This window comes from Lolium rigidum, chromosome 4, assembly GCF_022539505.1.
Source record: "Lolium rigidum isolate FL_2022 chromosome 4, APGP_CSIRO_Lrig_0.1, whole genome shotgun sequence".
In the NCBI taxonomy this organism is placed as follows: domain Eukaryota; kingdom Viridiplantae; phylum Streptophyta; class Magnoliopsida; order Poales; family Poaceae; genus Lolium; species Lolium rigidum.
In genome coordinates, this window is record NC_061511.1 from 36,695,731 (window position 1) to 36,721,413 (window position 25,683).

Consider the following 25,683-nt stretch of genomic DNA (forward strand, 5'->3'; position numbering starts at 1 on the left):
GATCATAAAGGTGTATTTGGGTATCTCAATAAGTACTTATTAAGTGATATGTATCAAAACTGGAATTTGTCCATCCATGTAAAAAATAGATATACTCAAGGTCCGCTTGGGTAACACACATTTTATATCGCTTGCAAGCATGGCTAATGAGTTAGACACAAATGAATGATGTGTTACGGTACGAGCTGCGAATGTTCGGTAGGCTGTCGACGTAATGCGGCGAGGACCTCGGTGTCATGGTTCCGTTGTCGTTGAAGAAGCCCGGCATGGACGCAGAGGATCTTACATGGTGCCGCTCGTTGTGCCGCTCCATGGGCTATCCTCGGCCCCATCGGCGCATGTAGTCAGCACTGCCATGTGCACCACATTGGTGACTGTCGAGGCCTTCATGCCGGCGGCAACACGACGAACTTTCCGCGCCGCTGTCTCGTACTTGCGACACACCACATATGCTTCCCAAGCTTCTTGCGGCCACAATTCCGGCTTCGCCTTCGGCGCTGGCGCCTTCCGTAGCTTGTGGAAGGGCGCCTTCGCACCCGTTTTGACAGAAGCCTTGTTGGAAATCTTGCTAGCCGCCTTATTCAATGTCGTCTTGGGATCTTTCGGCGCCAACGCTGCGAGAGACGAGCGTGTGGCGGGGTCTGGATGGGAAAGAGAGGCACCGGACACGAGAAGTGGAAGTTGGGGCGGCCACCCCAAAGTCCTTTGGAGGAGGTTTTAGAAGACGTGACTAGAGATAGCTCTTGCGGTGCAATGGCTGTGTCGTTGTCTGGGATTGTTGAGCTGGACCGTGCAGAAACCGAAGCCTTCCACCGTGCGTAGCCCATTTACCCAAGTGAAGTATTATAGTGCAGAGGCTGCGGTCAACTCAAAGGGGTCGCTCTTCCCTGTACAAGTCTTTTGCAGCAGACTTCTCTCTCATATATTTTAAATTCAGATGACATTTGTCAACTTTGTTACATATTACCTACCGAAGGGTACTTGATAGTCTATGATTATGAAGGAGGTCATGTCGTCCAAGCCCGGTGAGCATAGAACCCTTCTCTGGAAGCCGATCAAGACATTACATCAGAAAACAGAATAGGAGTACTAAATATTTATACCCGCTTTGGTCCAACCGCCACCGCCACCGGTGGTCCAACCGCCACCGCCGTCTCCACCTCCGCTGTACAATCCGTGGGCGGCTCCACCTCCACCACCGGTGTGGGCTGCTCAACCTCCACCACCGGCGTGGGCTGCTCCACCTCCACCACCACCGGTGGCACCGGCGTATGTTCCGCCGGTTGCCAACTGGCCGGTACCGGAGCGACGAGTAGGCCCATGCGTTAGTTTTTATATTTTTATTTTCCTTTCTTTACTATGTAAATTATGTTTTTATGTTGAAAAAAATGCAAAAATGCGTCGTGCCGCTGGGGGCACCCCCAAACGGATGTGAGGTCAATTTCGACCATTTGGGCCGACAAAAACTGACGCGCGCGGATATTTTAGGTGTCCGAAATGCGTCGAGATGTCCTAACACATTCACGTGTATAGCGGCTCGAGTGGGGGCACCGGACACAACATTCACGCCTTCTTTATGATTGATTATGTGAAGAAATTTCATGTATTTGGAACAGAGGTTGAACCAATAATTCACACACTTTTTCTGCATTTCTTTTGAAAACAACTTAACAATCCGAACGCATGGGACTATTCCACAGGCAAAACTGGAATGTTGTTACAGAAGAAAAGGAAAAGGAGGTACCTGCTTACATCATTATTTTTGTAAAGTCAAAGCAATGCTCTTCGTGCAGATGCTCGTGAAGGAAGGGGGCTCCAATTTAAAGTAAGACACGACTTACATCAGATAAACAAAAATGTAACAGGAGGGTCAAAGTTACCCTGAGATTTCTAGAGAAGATGTGAACGAGTGCCTCTCAAATAGTGACCAAAGCAATGCCTGTTTTCCGATAAAAAAATCAAGCCACAACCTAAAGATAAATACAGTCAATCATGCTGCAGATATCACCGTAGAAAAATAGATTCGAGTTTTGAAATGGTTCTCAATGAACGCATGTGCGCGTGTGCAGATTTTTACCACTGGAACAAAGTGAAGATAAGGTATTGCGACGGGGCATCATTTTCTGGGAATGTCAAAGACGAGTTTCAGGTCTTGTTTGCCTATTCCGACAGACGTGAATAATGGATGCCTGAGAACTAATAGTTGAATACCTGATTGTTAGATGGAGAAGAGCTCGCTGCCGGCCTTCCGGCCAATCCACATCGCCTTGCCTCCGCACGAGCTCGTCGGTGAAACCGCAGAGCCGCTTGCGCCCAAGTTGGCTGACGGACCTCTCGCCGTCGCCTATGGTGAATGATGTGTTACGGTACGAGCTGCGATAGTTTACAGTTACAAGCACGGATTTTCAGGTTTTGCCACAATGCTCACTGAATCTCAAGCTGAGGCCCTAGCAAGTAAGTACTGTCGATCTTCAGATGGCATATTTATATATTACATCCACATATATAATTAACCTATACCTCCGAATGTAGAGTTCCCTGATGTTGTGAGTGTGAAGCCTAATACCTTTCACAAACTACACACAACTCGGAGCTGGGACTTCCTTGGCCTTGAATATAATCAACCACCACAACAACCAGGCCTCCTCCAGAAAGCAAAATACGGTGAAGATGTAATCATCGGCGTGATCGATTCAGGTTTGCAATCCCACCTCAAGCTTAAATCCAAAACATGAAGAAAAAAACTAAAGATTGGGAAACGTTGACCCCATGCACAACATATGATCGTGCTACAACAGGCATATGGCCGGAATCACGAAGCTTTGACGACAACGGTTATGGCCCCGTGCCAGCACGGTGGAAAGGGAAATGCCAGACCGGCCAGGATTTCAACACCACAAGTTGCAACCGGAAGATCATCGGCGCGCGGTGGTATGGCCGTGGCATCAAGGTGCTCAAGAGCGACTATAAATCACCTAGGGACCAAAGCGGACACGGCACACATGTCGCCTCGACGATCGCAGGCGTGGAGGTGCAAGGCGTGAGCTACGGGGGCTTAGGCACCGGCATGGCACGTGGTGGGGCACCGCATGCGCGGCTTGGTATCTACAAGGTCTGCTGGTTGGGTGCAAGTTGCCCTGACGCAGCGATCCTTGCGGCCATCGACGATGCCATACATGACGGCGTGGACGTCCTGTCAATCTCGATAGGAGGAGCCGGTCTTGAGTTCTACTTTACGTTGCATGCTGTGCAGAGAGGGATCTCTATTGTGTTCGCCGGCTGGGAACGATGGGCCCGTGCCGCGAGACGTTGTCAAACTCTGTACCGTGGGTCACGACAGTGGCCGCTAGCACGATTGACCGGGCTTTCCCCACCCTGATATCGCTCGGGAACAAAGAAAAACTCGTGGTAAGTACAAACAATCTTCAAATAATTATTTCCTAACACATTCACGTGTATAGCGGCTCGAGTGGGGGCACCGGACACAACATTCACGCCTTCTTTATGATTAATTATGTACCTAACCATAGACATGTGTTATCAATTAACAACAAGGTTATGTTATTAGGAGAATGACATGATGATGGATAAGACCTAACTAAGAGAAACAATTAGATCATGCCAATGTTTAAATTGTCGTAGCTTTGAAATATACCAATCCTTAGACCATAAGATTATGCTACTCCTGGTACCGTAAGAATACTTTGTGGACACCACACGCTACTTCGTAATTGGGTGATCATAAAGGTGTATTTGGGTATCTCAATAAGTACTTATTAAGTGATATGTATCAAAACTGGAATTTGTCCATCCATGTAAAAAATAGATATACTCAAGGTCCGCTTGGGTAACACACATTTTATATCGCTTGCAAGCATGGCTAATGAGTTAGACACAAATGAATGATGTGTTACGGTACGAGCTGCGAATGTTCGGTAGGCTGTCGACGTAATGCGGCGAGGACCTCGGTGTCATGGTTCCGTTGTCGTTGAAGAAGCCCGGCATGGACGCAGAGGATCTTACATGGTGCCGCTCGTTGTGCCGCTCCATGGGCTATCCTCGGCCCCATCGGCGCATGTAGTCAGCACTGCCATGTGCACCACATTGGTGACTGTCGAGGCCTTCATGCCGGCGGCAACACGACGAACTTTCCGCGCCGCTGTCTCGTACTTGCGACACACCACATATGCTTCCCAAGCTTCTTGCGGCCACAATTCCGGCTTCGCCTTCGGCGCTGGCGCCTTCCGTAGCTTGTGGAAGGGCGCCTTCGCACCCGTTTTGACAGAAGCCTTGTTGGAAATCTTGCTAGCCGCCTTATTCAATGTCGTCTTGGGATCTTTCGGCGCCAACGCTGCGAGAGACGAGCGTGTGGCGGGGTCTGGATGGGAAAGAGAGGCACCGGACACGAGAAGTGGAAGTTGGGGCGGCCACCCCAAAGTCCTTTGGAGGAGGTTTTAGAAGACGTGACTAGAGATAGCTCTTGCGGTGCAATGGCTGTGTCGTTGTCTGGGATTGTTGAGCTGGACCGTGCAGAAACCGAAGCCTTCCACCGTGCGTAGCCCATTTACCCAAGTGAAGTATTATAGTGCAGAGGCTGCGGTCAACTCAAAGGGGTCGCTCTTCCCTGTACAAGTCTTTTGCAGCAGACTTCTCTCTCATATATTTTAAATTCAGATGACATTTGTCAACTTTGTTACATATTACCTACCGAAGGGTACTTGATAGTCTATGATTATGAAGGAGGTCATGTCGTCCAAGCCCGGTGAGCATAGAACCCTTCTCTGGAAGCCGATCAAGACATTACATCAGAAAACAGAATAGGAGTACTAAATATTTATACCCGCTTTGGTCCAACCGCCACCGCCACCGGTGGTCCAACCGCCACCGCCGTCTCCACCTCCGCTGTACAATCCGTGGGCGGCTCCACCTCCACCACCGGTGTGGGCTGCTCAACCTCCACCACCGGCGTGGGCTGCTCCACCTCCACCACCACCGGTGGCACCGGCGTATGTTCCGCCGGTTGCCAACTGGCCGGTACCGGAGCGACGAGTAGGCCCATGCGTTAGTTTTTATATTTTTATTTTCCTTTCTTTACTATGTAAATTATGTTTTTATGTTGAAAAAAATGCAAAAATGCGTCGTGCCGCTGGGGGCACCCCCAAACGGATGTGAGGTCAATTTCGACCATTTGGGCCGACAAAAACTGACGCGCGCGGATATTTTAGGTGTCCGAAATGCGTCGAGATGTCCTAACACATTCACGTGTATAGCGGCTCGAGTGGGGGCACCGGACACAACATTCACGCCTTCTTTATGATTGATTATGTGAAGAAATTTCATGTATTTGGAACAGAGGTTGAACCAATAATTCACACACTTTTTCTGCATTTCTTTTGAAAACAACTTAACAATCCGAACGCATGGGACTATTCCACAGGCAAAACTGGAATGTTGTTACAGAAGAAAAGGAAAAGGAGGTACCTGCTTACATCATTATTTTTGTAAAGTCAAAGCAATGCTCTTCGTGCAGATGCTCGTGAAGGAAGGGGGGCTCCAATTTAAAGTAAGACACGACTTACATCAGATAAACAAAAATGTAACAGGAGGGTCAAAGTTACCCTGAGATTTCTAGAGAAGATGTGAACGAGTGCCTCTCAAATAGTGACCAAAGCAATGCCTGTTTTCCGATAAAAAAATCAAGCCACAACCTAAAGATAAATACAGTCAATCATGCTGCAGATATCACCGTAGAAAAATAGATTCGAGTTTTGAAATGGTTCTCAATGAACGCATGTGCGCGTGTGCAGATTTTTACCACTGGAACAAAGTGAAGATAAGGTATTGCGAGGGGGCATCATTTTCTGGGAATGTCAAAGACGAGTTTCAGGTCTTGTTTGCCTATTCCGACAGACGTGAATAATGGATGCCTGAGAACTAATAGTTGAATACCTGATTGTTAGATGGAGAAGAGCTCGCTGCCGGCCTTCCGGCCAATCCACATCGCCTTGCCTCCGCACGAGCTCGTCGGTGAAACCGCAGAGCCGCTTGCGCCCAAGTTGGCTGACGGACCTCTCGCCGTCACCACTCACTCATCGGCCAGCCATGGCGCTCACTCTCGCTCTCCTCTCCTCTCCTCGACAAGTAAAAGTCAAAGTCTAAGTCATAGTCACACGCGAAATCCACACGCGGTGTGTGACGAATGACTCGTATATATAGAACGGGGAGTGGTTGAAGAATAGGATGGGGTGCTACGAATGGAGAAGATAGAGTGCTTCGTTGGAGAGAATAGACAGCTAAAATCAACTTCGCTACATAAATGATGCGACTCCTTGAAGATTGTGGCCGGTAGCATTCATTATGGGTTCAAAAAACTACCCACTCCCATTAATTAAGCGTTGGTAGGTGGAGCGTGGGAAATACTAGTAACAAGTACTACTCCTTACAAAGCATGCAGCTTCATGATTTCTTCACGATTTTTTTTGGTCTAAGAGGAGCGCCTATGCCTACCTAAATCTTATTGTGTATCAGAATCATGACTTGATCCTCCTAATTTGCGGTGCCATGTGAAAGGATACACTCGATTTTTTTCCTTCTTTCCCGGCCCACTAATTCGTCGCTTGTTAGTTGCTACTGCTGTGCAACTTCGTATTCATATGTTCTGAAAACATATACAATAAAGTGAATGTGTAGATTGAATAGGTGTTGATCTTTAGATATAACCGGCCATGTCCTAGCTAAATCGCCGTAGCGCTCTCTTGAATAGGGTGTCAAGTGGGATCCCATCAAAATTCAACTTGTATTGCATTTGCATTTCTAGTGTAAATTTTGACACAAAAATTTAAACCTTTTTTTAGATAACAACAAAAATTTAAACTAGAAAAGATAAAACACACTAAAAGCGAGATTCCGCTTAGATCCCACCTTGACACCCTACTCTCAAACCCAACCCGTGATTCACATGTTATCGCCAAGATTGGTGCCTAGCTTCCTTAAAAACTAAGTATCCTCCACATAGTCGCCTACTCGGGAACTATGAGTTCTCCGGACAAAAAGAAAAACCCAAAGTGTAGCACACGGAAAAGAAATATCCCATGCTTGTCCAGTTTTATCAAGTGCTAGCTACTCGTATAGACATAAATAGAAACAATGTTTGGATGTGAAAGAAAAATATTCAAGACTAGGAAATCAATGAATCAATATATACATTCTTGTTCAACTAATTGACAATGTAAATAAGTTTTCTGTCGTGACCTACTTATCGTAGTTCTCTACATGCATGGGAACATCAACATAAGCAACCTGCTACTTACAGCTACCATTTTGCCGGATGCTTTTGCCACACGTATGTCCTGCCTCCCGTTGCTAATCAATCGATGTAGCTAGCTGGAAAGATTGATCCTGCTTCTTACCTGACACTTGCCAACGACTTATTCTCTGTAATTATTTACAGAGGATGGGCAGAAAAATTAAACAACTACAAAACTGGTAATTAATTCTCTAATACTTCCTCCGGATCAGGAATAAAACGTAGGCGATTGTGGCTGATTGTGGAGTTTAATTGGGGAGTCCAAACGATCGGCCTTTATGCCCACCCATTTCTCAGCGCATGCAAGGTATCCAAACTGGATTGCACACCTTTTCCTCCTGTTCTAAACAAGCGCGGGGGGATGAAACGGCATGATATCCCAGGCGCGCCGGTTAATCCGATCCAGACGTAGTAGTATACTTCAATAAATACTGAAGTGCATAAAGCACAGATCTCAAATGACATTCAGACACACAAATATACATCGCCAAACAACAATCCCACAACACCGAACAACGAACATCAAGGAAAGCTGCTGGTGCACTGAAGAGATGTTTTTGCAATCAATCCTAGGATAGCTATATTTCATCTCAAACCATGTCTGCTAACACATTGCAATCATGCTCCTGGGGTACGCATTTGACGACGTCTCCTTGTCCCCGAGTGTCTTCAGCTTCCAAGCGATGCATTGGGCTGCAAGAAGCAGCTACACGTTCATGGTATGACATCTGCTCCTCATTATTGTCCTTGCACAAAAACAAAATATTATGGTCAGCTCTGGAAGTCAAACTCAAAATATGTAAGGCTCACACCAATTGTATTATTGAACAAAGGAAAAATATTGCATGGCAAGTTCAACCGATTCAATCACACATTTTCACGACACGTTCACATGCAAATACTGGCGCACAAATTAGAGACCGATTCTCCTCTAATATCACTTATTGAATTAGCTGATAATATATTAGTTATGCTCACACGAGAAGATTGCAAACAATGCAGCTTTTCTGGATAAACGCAGAAGCATGTGCCAATTTGGAACATAAATTTACAAATATGAACCTATACCTGTCACACCTAGTGTATAACGGAAACATAAAAATGTCGAGTCTTTTGGCTTGCTATTGCAATGTTAGGATACTGCCATAATGGAAGTCAAACTCAACATAGGTAACTGCCAGAGACAGTGGTAAAGATCACCTGATCAATGTCTTCAATTCATATACAAGTAGTTAATAACAGTTTTCGATGTGAAACAAACCTTTAGGTTTCAAAACAACAAAATTGACGAGGGCAACAGGTCAAGGAAAACGGTTGATCAAATAACCTCTCATGCCAGTTAGCAGGAACACATGAATTCAGTCAGCAGCTACTTACAGGCAACCAATACTGCCTGAATTAGCATGATAAGATGGTCCTAATTATATTTAGGTTGAACAAAATACCAACAAACCACATAGTGTTCATTGAAGCTAAGCAAGGAAACGTCTGACTAAGCTGTACAGGGTAGATGATACCAATCCACTCAAAATACGATGCGACAAGATTTAACCATACAGGGTATGAGTTCTTTGTGAAACAAACACACCAGGTACAACTGAAGATACAATACAGTGTTAAGTTAGAATGCAATAGAAAGTAGTAAATAGTTACCTCCATGCCCATCAAAGACGCCAAAAAATGATTTGCATTCATCGATCTGCGGTAAAGCGGCATACTGAAAGTTTTACAAGAGGGCTAGATTAGGCTTCAACGAGTAATAAACATGTTGATGCCCTCAAATTATAGTATCACAAGTAAAAAACTATTTATCCTTAACAGGACAACTTCAACAAAGAGGCTACATTTCCCATTTCACTCATACATCACCAGAATCAATTCATGTGACCTAGCAGTTACCTCTCAAATGCAAGCCGACAAACCGCTATCTCAAGCTTTCCACCAATAGGGAAGCTGCATTAAGTGAATAAATGTGAGTCGCAGGCTTTGAAAACAGTACATCGGCATTTCCAGTTCAGATGACATGCTATTGGTCAATGAGCAGATGGAGAGCTATGAAAGATATGCTACATCAAGCTCCCATAGGATAACCAGAACTCATTATATAATAAGAGAACAGGAAGCGGCTGATTCACCAGTAAAGTTGTCACACAAACGAATAGAATTAAACATGTGGCTGTTATACTACTACATGCCAACACCTAAATTGGATCAGGTCCAGGATCTACTCCATGTGCCTCCCGCTAAATCTCTCTCCAACAGATGCAACTCAAGATAACATCTTCTACAAATTTGCAGGGACAGTCCAAGGTCTCATCATAAAAGATGCCAGCTAGTCTAATGAGCAGATGGAAACACAAGCAGCACATGTAGAGTATAAGTGGCAGTTCAAGCTGACCTTTGAATCGGCCTGCTGCAACGCCCCTGCTGCTCCTAATCGACAAGGGCTTGTGGTTCATACCTCCAAACATTTCCAGAGCAAAATCTAGAACCCGGCCATGTAGAAAAGGACGGGATTATGATTTACCATAATCATATGCCATACACATCTCCATGCATCTCTCTAGAAGGTTGGAGCCATAATTTCAACAAACCTGAACAGAGAACATATACACACAGTTAGGCCTTTTTCCAGATATATCAGCAACCCGATTTAGATAAGTCATCTTCCAAGGGGAAAATATATACACGTCACATGGTGGTAGATGAGGATCCGTGCACCATCCTGGTCTCCTCGGTATCCCTATTAAAACGAAATCACCAACCAGGTAACTATATGAGATGGAATGGAAGAAAAAAAAACAAGTTATGTATCTTAGAAGGGAACGATAACAATAATAAACTCTTTGTGCAAAATCATAGATCAGTGCCGCAGCAAAGCAGTGCCGCAGCAACTTAGGTGTATAGCGAGTGCCACATACAGGTTCATGAATCGTTGAATTAGAAAATACAGACATCAACATCAAGCCTACAGGAAACTACCTCCGTGCACATAGCATATTTTTTGTTGCAAAAAGAATTCAGTAAAAGTATTGCACTCTAAAAACAAAACAAAATGATAATACGATGATACCACTCCACACTGCAGTTGTAGGACGGTTTTGACTTAAATCCACTCCACGCTGCAGCACCATGGAACTCTACAGGCCTTCACGCAATCAAAAGAGCATGTATTTAAACATGGAAAGTGCTAGATCAGAGAACACAAAGCGTTCAAGCTGACCACAATCTAAGTCCTGGTTCAAAAAAAGAAAAGAAAAAGGGGGAAACCAGTTCATTTCTTGGCAGTTAGCCATAATTTGAGGTACCATGAGTACAGAACTTCTACCGTACAAATAATATCCAAGAAGCCAAATCTCAGATATTGTCACTACTCATTCCTGGAATAAATTTTAGCACTTATAGATAGTAGAACTAGGTAGAGATTACTCGTTTTCCAGTTCAATTTCAGTATATAGACAATGTAAGGACGTTGCAGGTGCAATCAAAGCATAGAACATAGCATTCTAGATCTTTGTTTAGTATCCCCAGTTATCTCAGTAGCAAATACCTTGCGAATTTACAAAAGAGAGTAAGAATGATAGGCAAGTATCAATAATTGTTTTAGTTCCACCAATTCTAGCATGGAGCTTAGGTATAAGGCAATGGTCATAATAAAACAACAATGAAATGGATATGCAAGACCAGTTTGACAAGTGAACATAACTCTTCTGAAATTACAAATCAATTACTAGAATGAATGGAACAGGATGTAGATAGGTCTCTAAAATTTAGCGGGGGGGGGGGGGGGTAGATGATCAAAGATAGAGATAAAAACATTAAGCTACCAGGTCTCATGATGTGAGTACAAAAACCAGGCCCATGGTAAATAAGTATAGCTTTATAAAAATTATAATGTACAATGTAGCTTTATTATGAACTGCTTCTGAATTTGTACATTCTCCATGTAGGATGGAAACACCTAAGCTCCATGCAGATGCATTTGAAATCGACAGTATGTGGAGAGTGCGCTCATTGCACACAGAACGACCAATTTGACCAATAAAAAATTGCAAATGAGCTGGTAAATAGAAGTCCAAAGACAACTAAATTAGTGAAAGATCCGAACATTAAAGGTAACTTTTTAATAACATAAGCATATACTCAACCAAAAAAACCTCAGATTTGCATGCATTTAGGCGGTCAAATAATACGTAGTGACGAAAAATATAATCCCATAAAGTATCAATACCTCAATAAGGGCTTCCCTCTTTGCTAACTCCTCTTCAATAGCTCTTTGCTAAATCGGCAGTTGATTCTATCATCTTTGGGGTTGAAATGACAGAAGACGATTCAGACCCAACTATTGATCATCATTACAGCTCAGAGCCTCATAAAGCTAAGACTCAATGGACTTAAGTTTTGGCTGTAGATTATAGGTGCCAAATAAACATGCAAACTACACACGGGTTTCCAAAAATGTATAAAGCTGATGCTCTAACCATACTACAGAAATCTCTAGAGCAGACGCATAAAAGAGTACAAGTTAGATATATACACACTACTACCTCCATACCGGATTAATGGGCAATTACGCACTTCAAGAAATAAGTTTGACTACTAATTTGGTCAACAAAATATAAGATATACATCACAAAAATTATATTATTGGAAGCATTTTTTGAATATGAATTCAATGGTATAATTTTTGTGGCATATATCTCATATTTTGTTGACTAAATTTGTAGTCAAACTTGTTTCTCGAAGTGCGTAATTGCCCATTAATCCGGTATGGAGGGAGTACTATTAAACAGTGAAATTACTAATCACAAACTGAGTTATAATTATAGTCCCTAATGGTCAATTGATCATAGAAAACAACAAAAAAAAAATAGATGCCAAGTTTTGGTACATGTACCTAAATTCATAATTCAATTGGGCGAAACAGAATGTTCGTAAAAAAGTTGGCCGTTTATTGGACATCCAGATCACATAGCAACAGTATACATAAGAAAAACACTAAGGTGCATCAAGCACAACTCATGCAAAACAACGAACATCAAGGAAAGACGATGCACATCATCAATGTTTGCAGTCTCGCATCAAAGCATCGAACCATCTATATAACGTAGATGAGGTGCTAGAAAATAAAAACCTGCTGCATGAGAAAGCAGCTGGACCAAAGCACATGGTGACGTCTCCTTGTCTTCCAGCTTACAAGTGATGAATCAGGACCTCTGGCTAGCATCTATACCTCCTCGTTATCCTAAAAAAGAAACAAAACATGATGGTCAACAGAGAAAATTTAGCAAGAATATATCAGGTATGACATAATTAATATTCATTAAGATTGCCAATAGACTGGAGCATTCATATTGTTGTGGAGCAAACATAGCCAAATTGCAGATACAACGGAATGGTGAATCAGAATAATTAAATGCTATAATGCTTACCACTCAATACATTTAAACCTACTGAAATCTTTTTTATGTGTTGTTGTTGCTTCCAGAGCAACAGTGACACTATGTATCTCTCTCTGCCATTTTTATGAACTATTGCGTTCCTCCAGCTATAATTATCAAAATTATATGTGTAGTTCTCGTCTAGTCCATCACCCTAATCCTAAAGTAGTTAGTGAAAGAGGGATAAGCAACAACAAAAATTCATATGTGCTCTACGACATAGCAGTAAGAAGAAACATTTGCATATATCGCAAATATCATAATTTAGTGAAGATGAATTGAATCGAACCTATAGAATAGAACATACATGCCTATAGAATAGATCGGACCCTGACATCCTGCTACCACGCCGCGCCGCCATGGCCGCCGCCGCCCCTAGACAGCACGACCCGCTCGGCCACACCACTGCCAGGCTGAAACCGCGTCGCCAGTTGATGGCGCAGAGCCCGCGCCGCCCGATACCAGATGCCGCCGCCGCCCCAGAGCTGCCGCGGACACCTCCACGGGAATGCCCGAGATAACTGCGAAGCCACCACGCAGTCGGAGCGCCGACCGTGCCCCTCGCCAGCACGCCGCCCTCACCGGCCACTTCAGCCCGCGCCGTCGTCTCCACGCGAGGGGGGAAAGGGGCCTCGCCGCCGCTAAAGGGGAGGAGGTGAGAGGCCTGAGGTGGGGGTGGCTAGGGTTCCCTCCCCATCTCCCACGGGAGCGACGAGAGCATAAATGAAGTCTTTAACTCCAGGTGTAATCTTGTTGGATGTTGTCTTACAAAACAAATGATATGGGATATTTTAGAGCTTGATCCTGATCCCTAAATGACTGAACGTTGTTCAGACATATTAAGCATAGATAATCCACTGTGGTACAATGTTAGTTTCAGCATTTATTTTCACCGACACACTAAGAGTATGCATATGTGTATGTAGTGGGTGTTAGTTGGAGCTTGAAATATCATAATACATGCGGTGGTACTGTGTCAATCTGATCAGGTTCTGTCATTCTACATGTACATATTAGATTCACACTACTTTGTTGCTCTTCTATGTTTCCATGACCAGTTGTTACCTGCACCGGTGGCAACACACATGCTTCCTCTCTTGTTCCACAGTACAAAGGTAGAGCCCCATGATCACCAGCACTGACCGCTGCAAGACCAAGTCATCATCAAATTAGCTAGTAGTTTTTAGGCTACCTTGGAGTCTCATCGATTTGTATGGAGACCAAGTCATCATCAAATCAGCTATTAGGCAAACTGAAGCTTCACATAGAAGCATGCACATATGCATAAATATTCCGTACACACACCAGCTAGTAGTTTGCCAAAAGTAGTAGGTAGCTAGTAAAAATTTGGACAGGCACATGCACATAAGATGATTTTTGTTCAGGTTCTTATAATCTTCATTTATTTGTTTCAGGTTCTTTTCAATAAATAGCCAGACTATTTAACAGCAACACATGCGTCAGAGCACTAATGAAGAATATGAATTTTAGCACATGCTAGAGAATGAGCAACAAAAATATGTAAAGAACAGCTACCTTGTTGAGGGCCTTTGCAATCGTCATGGCGGAGAGCACTAATGTTCTCGCATGTGTACATGCTGCAGAATGCCCACATGTGGAGGAAGAAAATCAGACTGCCTTCCATGTTCAACTGGTTGCCTTTCCTCTCTTGTTGAGGGTCTTCACTATCTTCACTGAAGCTCTTAGGAATCTTCGCCTGTGTTGTCGCAATCGCTTCGGTACATGCCTCGTTTCCACTGACCAAAACCATAGACATAGATCAGTTGGATTACCAAAGGTAAACCGCCGCTGCAATTGAAAAAACTGAGAAACCATCCAAGCCAGAAGGCAATAAGTATAAGGTTAGGTTTGGTGCCAGCATCAAACAATATCAAGTGGGGAATAAATGGAGAATAACCTCTGTGAAACTGTACACGGATTCCATCGCGACAAGAATGCATTGATCTTGGATGCATCTCCATGCCTCTCCTTTTTCAACTCGCATTCTTCCCCTTCTCCTTTCGATCGGGAAGCACGAACAATTTACAATGGCATCCCAAACAATTTCCGTTGGAGGGCTCATAGTTGAGCGGTGCCATGGTTGGTTGCCCACGGGAATGACGGCCGTGGCTGGTTGCGAGAGGAGGAGAGAGGAATGTGGGTCGAGCGAGGGGGCAAGGCGACGAACGGGCGGAACGGAGTGAGGCACGATGACAGCAGGGTGAAACGCTCTCAGCGAGATTAGCTTGATTGTTTTCTTGTCTATCGAGATACTGGAGATGATTATTTCCTTTATTGTGACGATTTGATTGGTAGGCAATCAATTTTTACCTCTTCTTCCTCATTGATATTTGATGTTTCCTTGATTTATGGTGATATGATTGGTAGGCAATCAATTTTAAATTTGTTTTCCATCCGGAGATGCGTGGGTTTGATGGACGTTTTAGAGAGCCATTGGATAGTTGATTAACGATTGAGATTGCTCCAATGTTTGATATCAAAGTGACACCATCCCCAACTCCAATATAATAGCAAGAATATATCAGATATGGCATAATTAATATTCATTAAGATTGCCAATAGACTGGAGCATTCATATTGTTGTGGAGCAAAGATAGCCAAATTGCAGATACAACGGAATGGTGAATCAGAATAATTAAATGCTATAATGCTTACCACTCAGCCTTTCCAGGCTCCATAGGAACTACAACCACAAAACCAGTAAGTGCCCCATCCAAGTCTGTCTCGTCCATACCTGCAGAAGAATACTTGTTCAACATGACACTGGGCAGCGGTATATCCATCAATCTCTACATTTGTCAAATTTATAGCTTTTGGAAAAACAGAAAAGTATCACTTAAATCGCAGAGCTAGATTCTCTTCTTATTAGTCCAGCTAATTAAGCCTAATCAGATAAGGTCCTTATGATTCATCATAAAAATAAAAAACAAGCAGACAAGGGTAACAACATTGCACAACTAAACAATATAAAAGTTTTGGTACTCAATTTACAGTATTTCGAGACCATGATAGTATAAACATCATGACAGGTACAAAAACATCCGCTAGTTGAATAGAACAAAAGTATGAACTCTTCTATTCCCTTCTACTTAACTTGAAGTATCTGAAGACCATCCAAAGTAAAAAAGAGTAACAACATGATCAAAAAAATCTACGGAAGTCATCCGTGCAGCTAAAAGTCACATAATGCGATGAATATGGGTCAATGGGTCATACGGAGTATCCTGGGCATGCCATGATCTAGAAATGCATGTCTAAATTCCAGGAACAAACTTTCCTTGAGCTCACAGCATCACACGGGTGCAGACAATCAATATTTATAGTAAGAGAAAAGAGCTTTTACCAGCCTGCATAACACATGTCACAAGTTCTACTTGCACCTGGGAGAAGTTGAGCTGCTGCTCCAACTACCGTTGAACATGCTCCTTCCTTTAGAATCCCTGAGAGACGTGACAATGCAGTTAACATGTGCAGGTTAAAGAGCTGATGTAATTTTAAGTGAACTCTGTTTTAAAACAGCAAGGTATATTGGAGCTACAATTAGATAAGAAAGAGACTAAACAACTAGATCCTACGTTAATTTAGGCCCACACATTAGCTTGACTACAACAGTAACTAGAAATTAACCATTGAAAGGCTAAATTTAAGGATGACAATATATCAATCTCTCAAAGTTTTACAAACCATTATGTACAGGAGCAGGAGGAAAATTAAAAGCTACATCAATGAGATAATTCTTTTTTAAACTGGACATGTTAACTGCATTGTACTGAACTTAAATCAGACATAACAAGAGCTATGTACTGAACTGTCCACATAGCATAGGAATCTTTGGCATGTAGAGGAGAAAGAAGAGGAGCCCATGGATTCACCTATAACACGGAGGTGTAGAAGAAGGCCACTGCTGCCATGGTTGCGTCATGGTTGACTCACCACCGTAGCACGGCAGCATGGGTGGAGGTGAAGTATGACTGTTACATATCAACAAAGTGCTATCTTAGAACATGCATATACTGTAAAAGTCATAAGCTGGCAGTTGGTTGGCGTGACCAGCATGGTATGTAAAAAAGAAACATAAAATACGATGCCATTCTCTAATCAGACAAACCAACATTGGAAATCACTTGGCTGCCAACCTTTGAAATGCAGCATGCATACTGCTACCTCATCCTTTAATTCATCCATTGGTTCCAATTTATTCAACTTCAAATTTTAGTCTGCAAGTACAAAGAGTTCAATGAGTACAAGAATACAAACTCATTCCAAAAAGGAATTATAGTAATAGTTAATTCCGTAAATAAACAGGATAGTTCTTTCAACCTGAATGTTTCCAAGTACAACAACCTAAAGTAAAAAAAAATATCTCAATGCAACATTTGTCCCTAGTTGGTTTATTCAAGATAAAAAGAGTGAATTGAATATGCCATCTATGTTGCAAAGCTCTTCCCGAAACAAAAGCAATTTATCACAGCCAAGACCCCTTGCACTACTTTTACGCTTCTACTAAAGAAAATGATTCACGTGTTTCCCCAATTACACCAGCAAACATCTGTTCCGAGTGTTGTTTGGAATAAAATCCAGAATTCTGAAGAACCAACTAGCAGCACCAACTAGTGCTCAGATTCGTGGAATAGAATAATCCATAAATCTAAACCGAAGCAGTGCCAATATAGCTTTACAAACTACGCTGGCAAGTACTTCTATATAGCACAGATTTTAACGATCAGTACAGCAAAAAAGGAAAACAGCAATCACTCAATCGATATCCAAATATTACAAGAACATCAGTACTACCGAAGTAAGTGTCCTGGCTGTCAATCTGAGAACACTCAGTAAATGGCAATAAAGTGTATACAAAAATAAATTGCAAAACAAGCTAGAAAAAGTAGGGCGCCCTTTCCAAATTATTAATATCTGCACTGGTAAAAATGAATAAAAGGGTTACGAGGAACTATCACGTCTGTTCATTGCATTTCCTATCACTCAAACCAACAATCTTGAATTCTATATTGGGTAACTTTTCCCACAATATTATCAAGAGCACCAAAAATGTCCATCCAAATCATAAACAGTGAGGACTGGTTCACAAAGAAGTGAATAGTCGACTAACAAAGTTTTGGTAGCAATGCACTCTCATTGTTCACTGGACAAATGATAAACACTATAAACACAATCATGATATCTTTCCAATCATAGGTCTCATTGTTATTTTTTTCGAGAAAATGCAACACAATTATGATACAAGCCTCCAAGGAGGGCTATAGCTAAGCGTTACAGGGATCAGTGGACATCCCAGCCTGTGGACAAGATGGCATGAAGGCCAAGTGCCCCAGCTCAGGCCGAAAGCATCGCGTCAACCCTGATCTGCTCATTCACTAATTGGTGTATCATTAGTAAGAGCAAATTGCTCCACCTTCCTCCATAGCATTAAATAGTGACCAAGCTCGCGAATGCCGATGACGCCGTGGATGTCACACGCCCAGCAATGGGCGTCCAGCCCATCCGCGATTGACGTTGCCTTCCAACGCCTCTTAGGAAGTGTATAGCTCTGGGGCGATCTTGCTGACAGAGCGTCCATAAAACGGGGATGACGAGGCTATGTGACTATAGGCATGGAACCTGTCTGGTAAAATAAATGGCGTCCATAGATTGAAGAGGCTATGTGACTAACAACCAGTTTGATCGAATACATACTGTAGCTGCACCTAAGGAAATAGTTTTATGAGATGAAACTACACTAATGATCATTTAAACTTTCTTAACTAGGATAAACGAACATAAGATATGGGATTCCATTTGGAATTCTGACACTCCCAGCAACATAGTATGCCAATATTTCAGGATGGGTTCTCAAGTGTGAGAAGAATACTGACCAAGCTGTTTCAGATCCCATAACCTCTGAATTTCCGCTGTATCAAAAAATTCATTGGCCAACTTCATATCAGAGAAAGCAATTGTTATTGGAAAAAAATGAAGAGTTTGAGCAATGAAAACATCTACTCCATAACCCGGTACACAAAAATTTAGGGGAAAACAGACATTAGAGATGATCAGATCTTGATGAAAACCCACACATCCAAATATCCACTTGCAAATAAGGGTCATATATTGAACTGTTGGGTCAATAAGCATAGCCTTTTTATTTTCAGAAAAGAAGCAGCAGGTGCAAATGTTCCACTTGTAACATACGCAGAGTATTTGAAATCAAAATGGAATCCAACTGGCCAATAGTGAGAGTAGTAAGAAATTCTATTAAATTTTACCAGTTCATAACACTTATTAAAATGTAACCAATACTACTGCCATGCATTGTGTACAAATGCTATTTAGTCTTTACCGATTATTCGCATTCATAAAACACCAATACTAAATCGTATGCAAAAGTCATTATGCAAATTGCTATCCATGGTAGGAAGTAAAAGGGACCCAGTATAGCTTAAATATAAGCCAGTCGAGATAAATTCATCATTCAAGTTAGAATGGATGTTACTATATGCCATAAGCAGCTGCTGCACCACAACAAGACTAAATGCAGTGTAGTACATTAAAATGCTGACGCCTCCAAGCCAAAAATAGCGATGAAGTGAAATGCCTAAAGTGTTTTACTCCAAACAATACCCTCGGCTATCTGGGCTGATCCTACTGTATCCTATACTAGTAGCATAATATATGTTCAATCAACAAGTACTATAGGCTAGTACTTGGAAGCCGCATGTTAGAACACTAATCAATAAACAAGCCAATCAAGGCTTACTTATTACCCCCATAAGACAATAATACATGTCGCTCTAAAAGTTAACCCGGCGCATAACATTCCCCGATCGAAATTTAAAACATAACGACTAATGAGTAGCTAAATAAGCAGTTGATATGCCACGACAATGCAAACATACTCGAATCTGAAGAAAAATAAAAATGGCCCATGCATAGTTAGCTAGTAGTACCTACTAACACATTCAGAGCAAACAAACTGTGAGACAATAGTACTACTTTTTTTTATTGTTTTAGCGACCGCAACAAACGAACCAGCCTAGCGTGGGTGCGCTCTGAAATCGGATGAAATCGCAGTATATGAACTACATCAGGATCAAACCAACATAGTTTGCATAATATAAATCAGCCATCCAAGTAACCAATTGCAAAACAATCATATATTGGACTACAAGGTCAATAAGCCAAGCCTTTTAATGTTCAGAAAAGAAGCAACAGGTGTACTGTTTCACTTGTACCGTTGTACCGGATGCGGAGCATTTGGACTCAAAACGGAAACCAATTGAAATGTTACTGAAAATTGATCCAATGCTACTGCCATCATGTAGAAATGATCTGCAATCTTTACTGAGCACTTAAACTCAGGAAATTGAAATACTTAACTAGTATGCAAAAGTCACTATGCAAGTTGATATCCATGGCTGAAGCAAATAAAACGCAGCATTGTGTAATTATAGAGGCGCGGAGAGGAAGTGTGGTGTTCACTTGGTCAGAACAAAGAGAATTTTCCTAATTTTTATTTATCCTAAGAAAACAGTGTTCCAAATTTATGCCTGGGAAGGTGACTAAAGAAGACAAGATAGGGTTTGGTAGTAAAAATCTTCGCAATGAACCAGATAAATCTTCACAAACCAGGGAAGCAGAGACAAGACAGATTTTGTTAGCAAAAATCTTTACACTGAACCCGAGAAAATCTTGCAAAGAATCCTCCACAACACGAAAATAAGAGGGAGAAGCTGTTCGCAAAACATACACGGCTGCTGCAAATTAGAGAAAACATGTGTAGAATCTGGACGTTGTGCAAACATGTACATACATCCAGACTGGCCACAAAACACCAACTTTTCCTAGAAAAAAATTCTTACGGAAATCATGCTTTCTCATAGCCTATTCCTTGCATTTGGCAAGAGCACACAACAGATCACCATCTCTGCACCAACCATGAATATGAAACCAGAAGGGTTTAAGAGAGTGGGACTACCTCATAGCCATAGTTGATGCCAAGCAGCAGGACATGAAGACGACGGTGTTCTCTCTGGCGACACCACCATCATCCATTGGCAAGAGAGATCACGAGCGGTCTACTTCGGCGCGACAGACAAGTACTGGAAGGATGGCTCCAGGGGTGCATCCACTTCTGATGTCGATGCTGAGCCAGAAGCCGCAGCCACGGGTAGCTGCAATAAGTTATTAAGGAAACCTTATGAAGTCGGAAATGACTAGTAAGTACTTGATTCAAACAAGAATGATAGTTTCATCACCGCCTATAAATGATAAGCACAGAACTATGAAAGAAAAAAAGAACCGAGTTGTATGCATGATAAGCCGACAAGTTTCTAATCGAGTAAAAACAGATTTCCCCGCTTCCACACATGGCATGTTTCTATATACCACCTAGCCATTCATCCATGAACGGGAAATAAAAGTATCAAAAATCAATCAAGAACATATGTGCGCAACCAGGACATGCTTCAGAAATCTTGAGGCCAACCTTCCCCAGGAACCAAAGCACCTTCACACCACTTAATGCTATGTGCTAATAGTAACAATCTGGAACATATAAACTAAAAGGCAGTAGCCAAGGCTTTCTTATTTTCTTCAAGAGGGAGTAAAGCAACATGGCCTACCTAGTGTTTTTTATTTCCTGCAGAAGATATGCGGGCTAACAATCCGAGTAAAGTCGCACATACATCGAGACCGAACCCTAACCCTAGAATACCGTGGAAGAGAGGGACTAATGTGTGCTTTTTCCCACTGATGTTAGACATTCATTCAACGTGATAGATAAGAGGAGGATTTGAAATGATAATCTTTCGCCAGCTCTGACACTTGCTCCATCAACAACTAATTCCAAACCTGAAGCAAGCAATGGTAGAAGATTGGCACCTTATGAGACAGACAGGGGTAAGGTCATTCCCACTCCATGTACTGGAAATTCAGGCTTCGACGACAAGATGGCAGTGTTGTATGCTAGCCCTGCAAACCTCTCGCAGCCAACACCCCTCTAGTAATCCATTTCGCCGCCCATTCTCCTCCTGCATGTAAGTTCTGATCAACAAACCAGTGGTCGGTTCCGAATCGAATTCTGAAGTTTGCAGTAAGAAAATGTTCAGACGGTTCAGTACTAGAACCATTTGATTACCTGGAGATGGTGAGGCTGGTGGCTGTGTATAGCTGGATGGCGGAAAGGTAGGATGTGGTCGAGGAGGCAGACAAGCACATCGAGGACGTAGGCACTGCTCTCAGCAAAGTGCTCCAACAGGTCAGAAAACACCAAGTAGTCCACCGTGACTTTGCTCCTCTCCGTGTCCGGCCCATCCAAGCGTTCCTGGTAACCAAAAACAAAAATTGAAAATTTCAGAGTAGAGTAGAGCAGAGCCATTGAATTTTCTGGAAAGAAAAACATAGGAATCGCTGACCATGGTAAAAATATCGGGGTTGCACAAGTAACCGACTGGACCAGGAACAGAAAAAAAAGGAGACAGAACTACTAGTATAAGCAAAACAGAGTGCATGCAATTTTCACTTAAAAAAGGTTATTGGTTCTTCACGGAGATGGCAAGGCTTAAACTCCGATGATAAGTTCAAATGTTAGACTTTAGTGCTTATTTTCTTCATAATGTTGGAGATGGCTGGTTAAATTATCTGAATTTTCGCCCTCGAGAAAAAATTATCTGAATTTATCTGAACCTGTTATTGTAAATAAGGCCTTGCCCTTGCTTAACCAGCAAGCATAAACCGATGGGGACACATACACGTGCAGTATGATAACTTGATGAAGCTACAAGATTACCAATGCGAAACAGTAGTTGTGAGGGATATATATAAATTCAGTAGAATATTCGGCACGCCTAAATAAACCTATCATTTCCGGTGACCAGCATTTGCACACTTAGCTTCATTAATATGGCTATGGCATATCACATAAAGAAGTAGATTGACTAATGAGAAATAAAATAGTCACGTCCTGCAGAAAAAATTACATGATCAGCCCACTGCCTGATAGTGGTAATACGTGACTAACCATATCCCGCTGTCAAAGCAAACAAGTATGCAGGAACTAATTAAATGCAGAACAATACGCATGTGAGGAGGTGAATCTGAATACATCCATGGAAAGTCAGGTGAAATAGAGATTATTTCACTCAACGGGATTTGGAGGAGGCTTACTGGGGAGGCAGCAGCGGCAGGGAGAGGTGGATGGCGTCGCGCGGGATCAGCAGGTCCAGGGATGCTGCCGGCGCGCGTGGGGAGAAGGTCGCCGGCTGCAGCGTCTTGGTCAGGCCTTCCTCCGTCGATCCCTCTGCCGTTCCTGCCGGCGTCCGGCGGCGCCGAGAGACACGGTCTGGCCGCCCCTTTGCTCGGACGGCCACCACCAGGAGGCCCCGCGAGCAAGGACGGCAGCCACAGCCAGGATCCCATCGAGCATGGCCGGCGGCCACCACCAGGATCCTCGCGCGAGAGCAGGCTCTTCCGTTGTAATCCATTTCACTCCCCATTCTCCTCCTGCATGTAAGTTCTGATCAACCAACAAACCAGTGGTCGGTTCCGAATAAAATTTTGAAGTTTGCACTAAGAAAACGTTCAGTACCAGAACCATTTGATTACCTGGAGATGGTGAGGCTGGTGGTTGTGTACAGCTGGATGGCGGAGAGGTAGGATGTGGCCGAGGAGGCGGACAAGCACGGCGAGGCCGTAGGCACTGCTCTCAGCAAAGTGCTCCCACAGGTCAGACAACGCCAAGTAATCCACCAGGACTTTGCTCCTCTCCGTGTCTGGCACATCCAAGCGTTCCTTGTAAACAAAAACAAAAATTGAAATTTGAGAGTAGAGCAGAGCCATTGAATTTTCTGGAAAGGACTCGCTGCCCATGGTCAAAACATCGGGGTTGCACAAGTAACCCATTGGACCAGGAACAAAAAAAAACTGGCAAGGCTTAAACTTGATGATAGGTTGAAACTTTAGACTTTAGTGCTTCTTTTTTTTCTTAATGTTGGAGATGGCTGGTTAAATTATCTGAATTTTCGTCCTGGAAAAAAAATTTATCTGAATTTATCTGAACCTGTTATTCTAAATAAGGCCTTGCCCTTGCTTAACCAGCATGCATAAACCAATGGGGTGACATACACGTGCAGTACGATAACTTGATGAAGATACAAGATTACCGATGCGAAACTGTAGTTGTGAGGGGCATATATATATAAATTCAGTAGAATATTGGGGACGTCTAAATGTACCTATCATTTCCGGTGAGCAGCATTTGCACACTTAGCTTCAATAATATGAGCAGTCTGCAATGGCAAAACAGGTAGATTGAGTAATGAGAAATAGATGTCCTGCAGAAAAAATACATGATGAACCCCCACTGCCTGGTAGTGTTAATCATATCCCACTGGATCTCCACTAATCATATCATATCCCACAACTGTCCAAGCAAACGATTATGCAGGAACTAATTAAGTGCAGAACAATAGGCATGTGAGGAGGTAAATCTGAATACATCCATGGAAGAGAGATTATTTGTAACCCACAAAGAGTATTTCACTCAACGTGATAGATAGCAAAGGGATTTAATTGGAGGAGGCTCACTTGGGAGGCAGCAGCGTGAGTAGCATGCAGGTCCAGGGATGTTGCCAGCGCGCGTGGGGAGAAGGTCGGCGGCTGCAGCGTCTTGGTGAGGCCACCACCGGGGCTTCCTCCTTCGATCCCCATGCCGTCCCTGCCGGTGTCCGGCGGCGTCGAGAGCCACGGTCTGGGCGGACGGCCACCACCAGGAGCCCCCACGAGCACGGACGGCAGCCACAGCCAGGATCCCATCGAGCACGGCCGGCGGCCACCACCAGGATCCCCGCGCGTGAGCATCCTCTTCCGCTGTATTTGTCCAGGAAGAGGGTCGGCGCTGCGGTAAGGATTTAGGGGAGAGGTGGAGGGTGGCCGGCGAGGGAGGGAGGGAGGCGGCGGAGGGAGTGTGCCGGCGGCGAAATCGATCAGGGAGAGGAGGCGTCGGGGAATGAATCAATCCTACGAGTCTGGCTGTGTTGAGCCTCTTTAGGTTTAGGTTAGGTTGGGTTCACCAACGCAATTAATTATAATTAGTGTGACTGCTCGAAATTTTTTTTTTTTATATGGTGACTGCACAATTAGTGTGATGTGAGTCTGGAGACGCCTCGGGAGCTGAGCTGAGATGAGGCTCTCTCTGGCCATTAGATTCAACCCAGATGAACGACTCCAATCGAGTTTAAGTGGCGATCCACGGGAACGCAATTGGTGTAACCTAATTGGCTTGAGGGATTTGGGGTGAGTGGCGCCTCGGACGGGAGAAACGGTTAAATATTCCTTCATTTGTCTCTGATTTTGAGCTCCTCGACCCGCACAAGCTAATATAGGCTGGCATCAGCCACGACCACATCGACTAGTGGCGGTGATATCGTAGCACTTTCTCGAGAGCTCAGCGGGCACCTCCTCCACATCCAATCACGTTGAGGTTCAAGCTCGCCTAGGAATTCAAACGGTGACGTCATGACGCATGCAACAACTGTCGCACGGAGGTCACAGACGGGGAACCACAAAGGTGGTGTTGAGCCGGCCGGCCGGCCCAAGATGGAGGCTAAAATGAGATGATGAAGACTAGCTCGCTATGGTTTTGAACTCCTAGTAGCCTGCTAGCTATGTGCATAAGGAAAAAACCTAGGTAAGCTAAAACAGGTTATGAATTGCAATGTGGCCATGTATTCACCCGTGTCATTTATATATTATACATGTTGTTGGAGGCAGCCTTCAACTTTAAAAGATTGTTCTCGATAAGGTCGACTGGAAAAATTCCATCGATGGCGCGAGTAGTACTCCATTTGCAACATGTGATCTTCCACATTTGATCTTGTCATCTACCTACCACTACCACAACATGGAAGTAAACACGCGTCT

General features: G+C 43.4%; 2 protein-coding genes across 14 annotated transcripts; both read right to left on the minus strand.

Moving 5' to 3' along the window:
• Window positions 1-7,711: 7,711 nt before the first annotated feature.
• LOC124707652 lies at window positions 7,712-16,217 on the minus strand. Of its 11 annotated transcripts, XR_007004951.1 has the most exons (12): window positions 16,112-16,217; window positions 15,424-15,502; window positions 14,284-14,504; window positions 13,813-13,892; window positions 12,441-12,551; window positions 11,538-11,711; window positions 10,380-10,542; window positions 9,995-10,049; window positions 9,705-9,900; window positions 9,206-9,259; window positions 8,960-9,023; window positions 7,712-8,052 (listed from the first exon to the last, which is right to left on the minus strand). XR_007004951.1 is itself a non-coding variant. In XM_047239317.1 (5 exons), exons 1-5 carry the CDS (start codon window positions 16,119-16,121, stop codon window positions 13,389-13,391), a joined length of 513 nt encoding a protein of 170 aa, XP_047095273.1. In that variant the 5' UTR covers window positions 16,122-16,217; the 3' UTR covers window positions 13,363-13,388. The 11 variants fall into 11 exon arrangements, 1 of the variants encoding a protein (XP_047095273.1); XR_007004953.1 differs by lacking the exons at window positions 13,813-13,892; window positions 14,284-14,504; window positions 15,424-15,502; window positions 16,112-16,217 and adding an exon at window positions 13,037-13,087; XR_007004958.1 differs by lacking the exons at window positions 13,813-13,892; window positions 14,284-14,504; window positions 15,424-15,502; window positions 16,112-16,217 and having other exon boundaries at window positions 10,380-10,454; window positions 11,538-11,610; window positions 12,441-13,030.
• Window positions 16,218-16,638: 421 nt separating this feature from the next.
• LOC124707650 lies at window positions 16,639-24,479 on the minus strand. 3 transcript variants are annotated; one of them, XM_047239316.1, is made up of 9 exons: window positions 24,349-24,479; window positions 23,997-24,050; window positions 23,368-23,553; window positions 22,930-23,265; window positions 21,902-22,087; window positions 21,646-21,794; window positions 20,741-20,936; window positions 16,905-16,985; window positions 16,639-16,739 (listed from the first exon to the last, which is right to left on the minus strand). In XM_047239316.1, the coding sequence occupies exons 1-6, from the start codon at window positions 24,372-24,374 to the stop codon at window positions 21,764-21,766; spliced, it is 819 nt and encodes a 272-aa protein (XP_047095272.1). In that variant the 5' UTR covers window positions 24,375-24,479; the 3' UTR covers window positions 16,639-16,739; window positions 16,905-16,985; window positions 20,741-20,936; window positions 21,646-21,763. The 3 variants fall into 3 exon arrangements, with proteins under 3 accessions (XP_047095272.1, XP_047095271.1, XP_047095270.1); XM_047239315.1 differs by having other exon boundaries at window positions 20,741-20,908; window positions 21,646-21,807; XM_047239314.1 differs by having other exon boundaries at window positions 21,646-21,807.
• Between the last annotated feature and the right edge of the window lie 1,204 nt (window positions 24,480-25,683).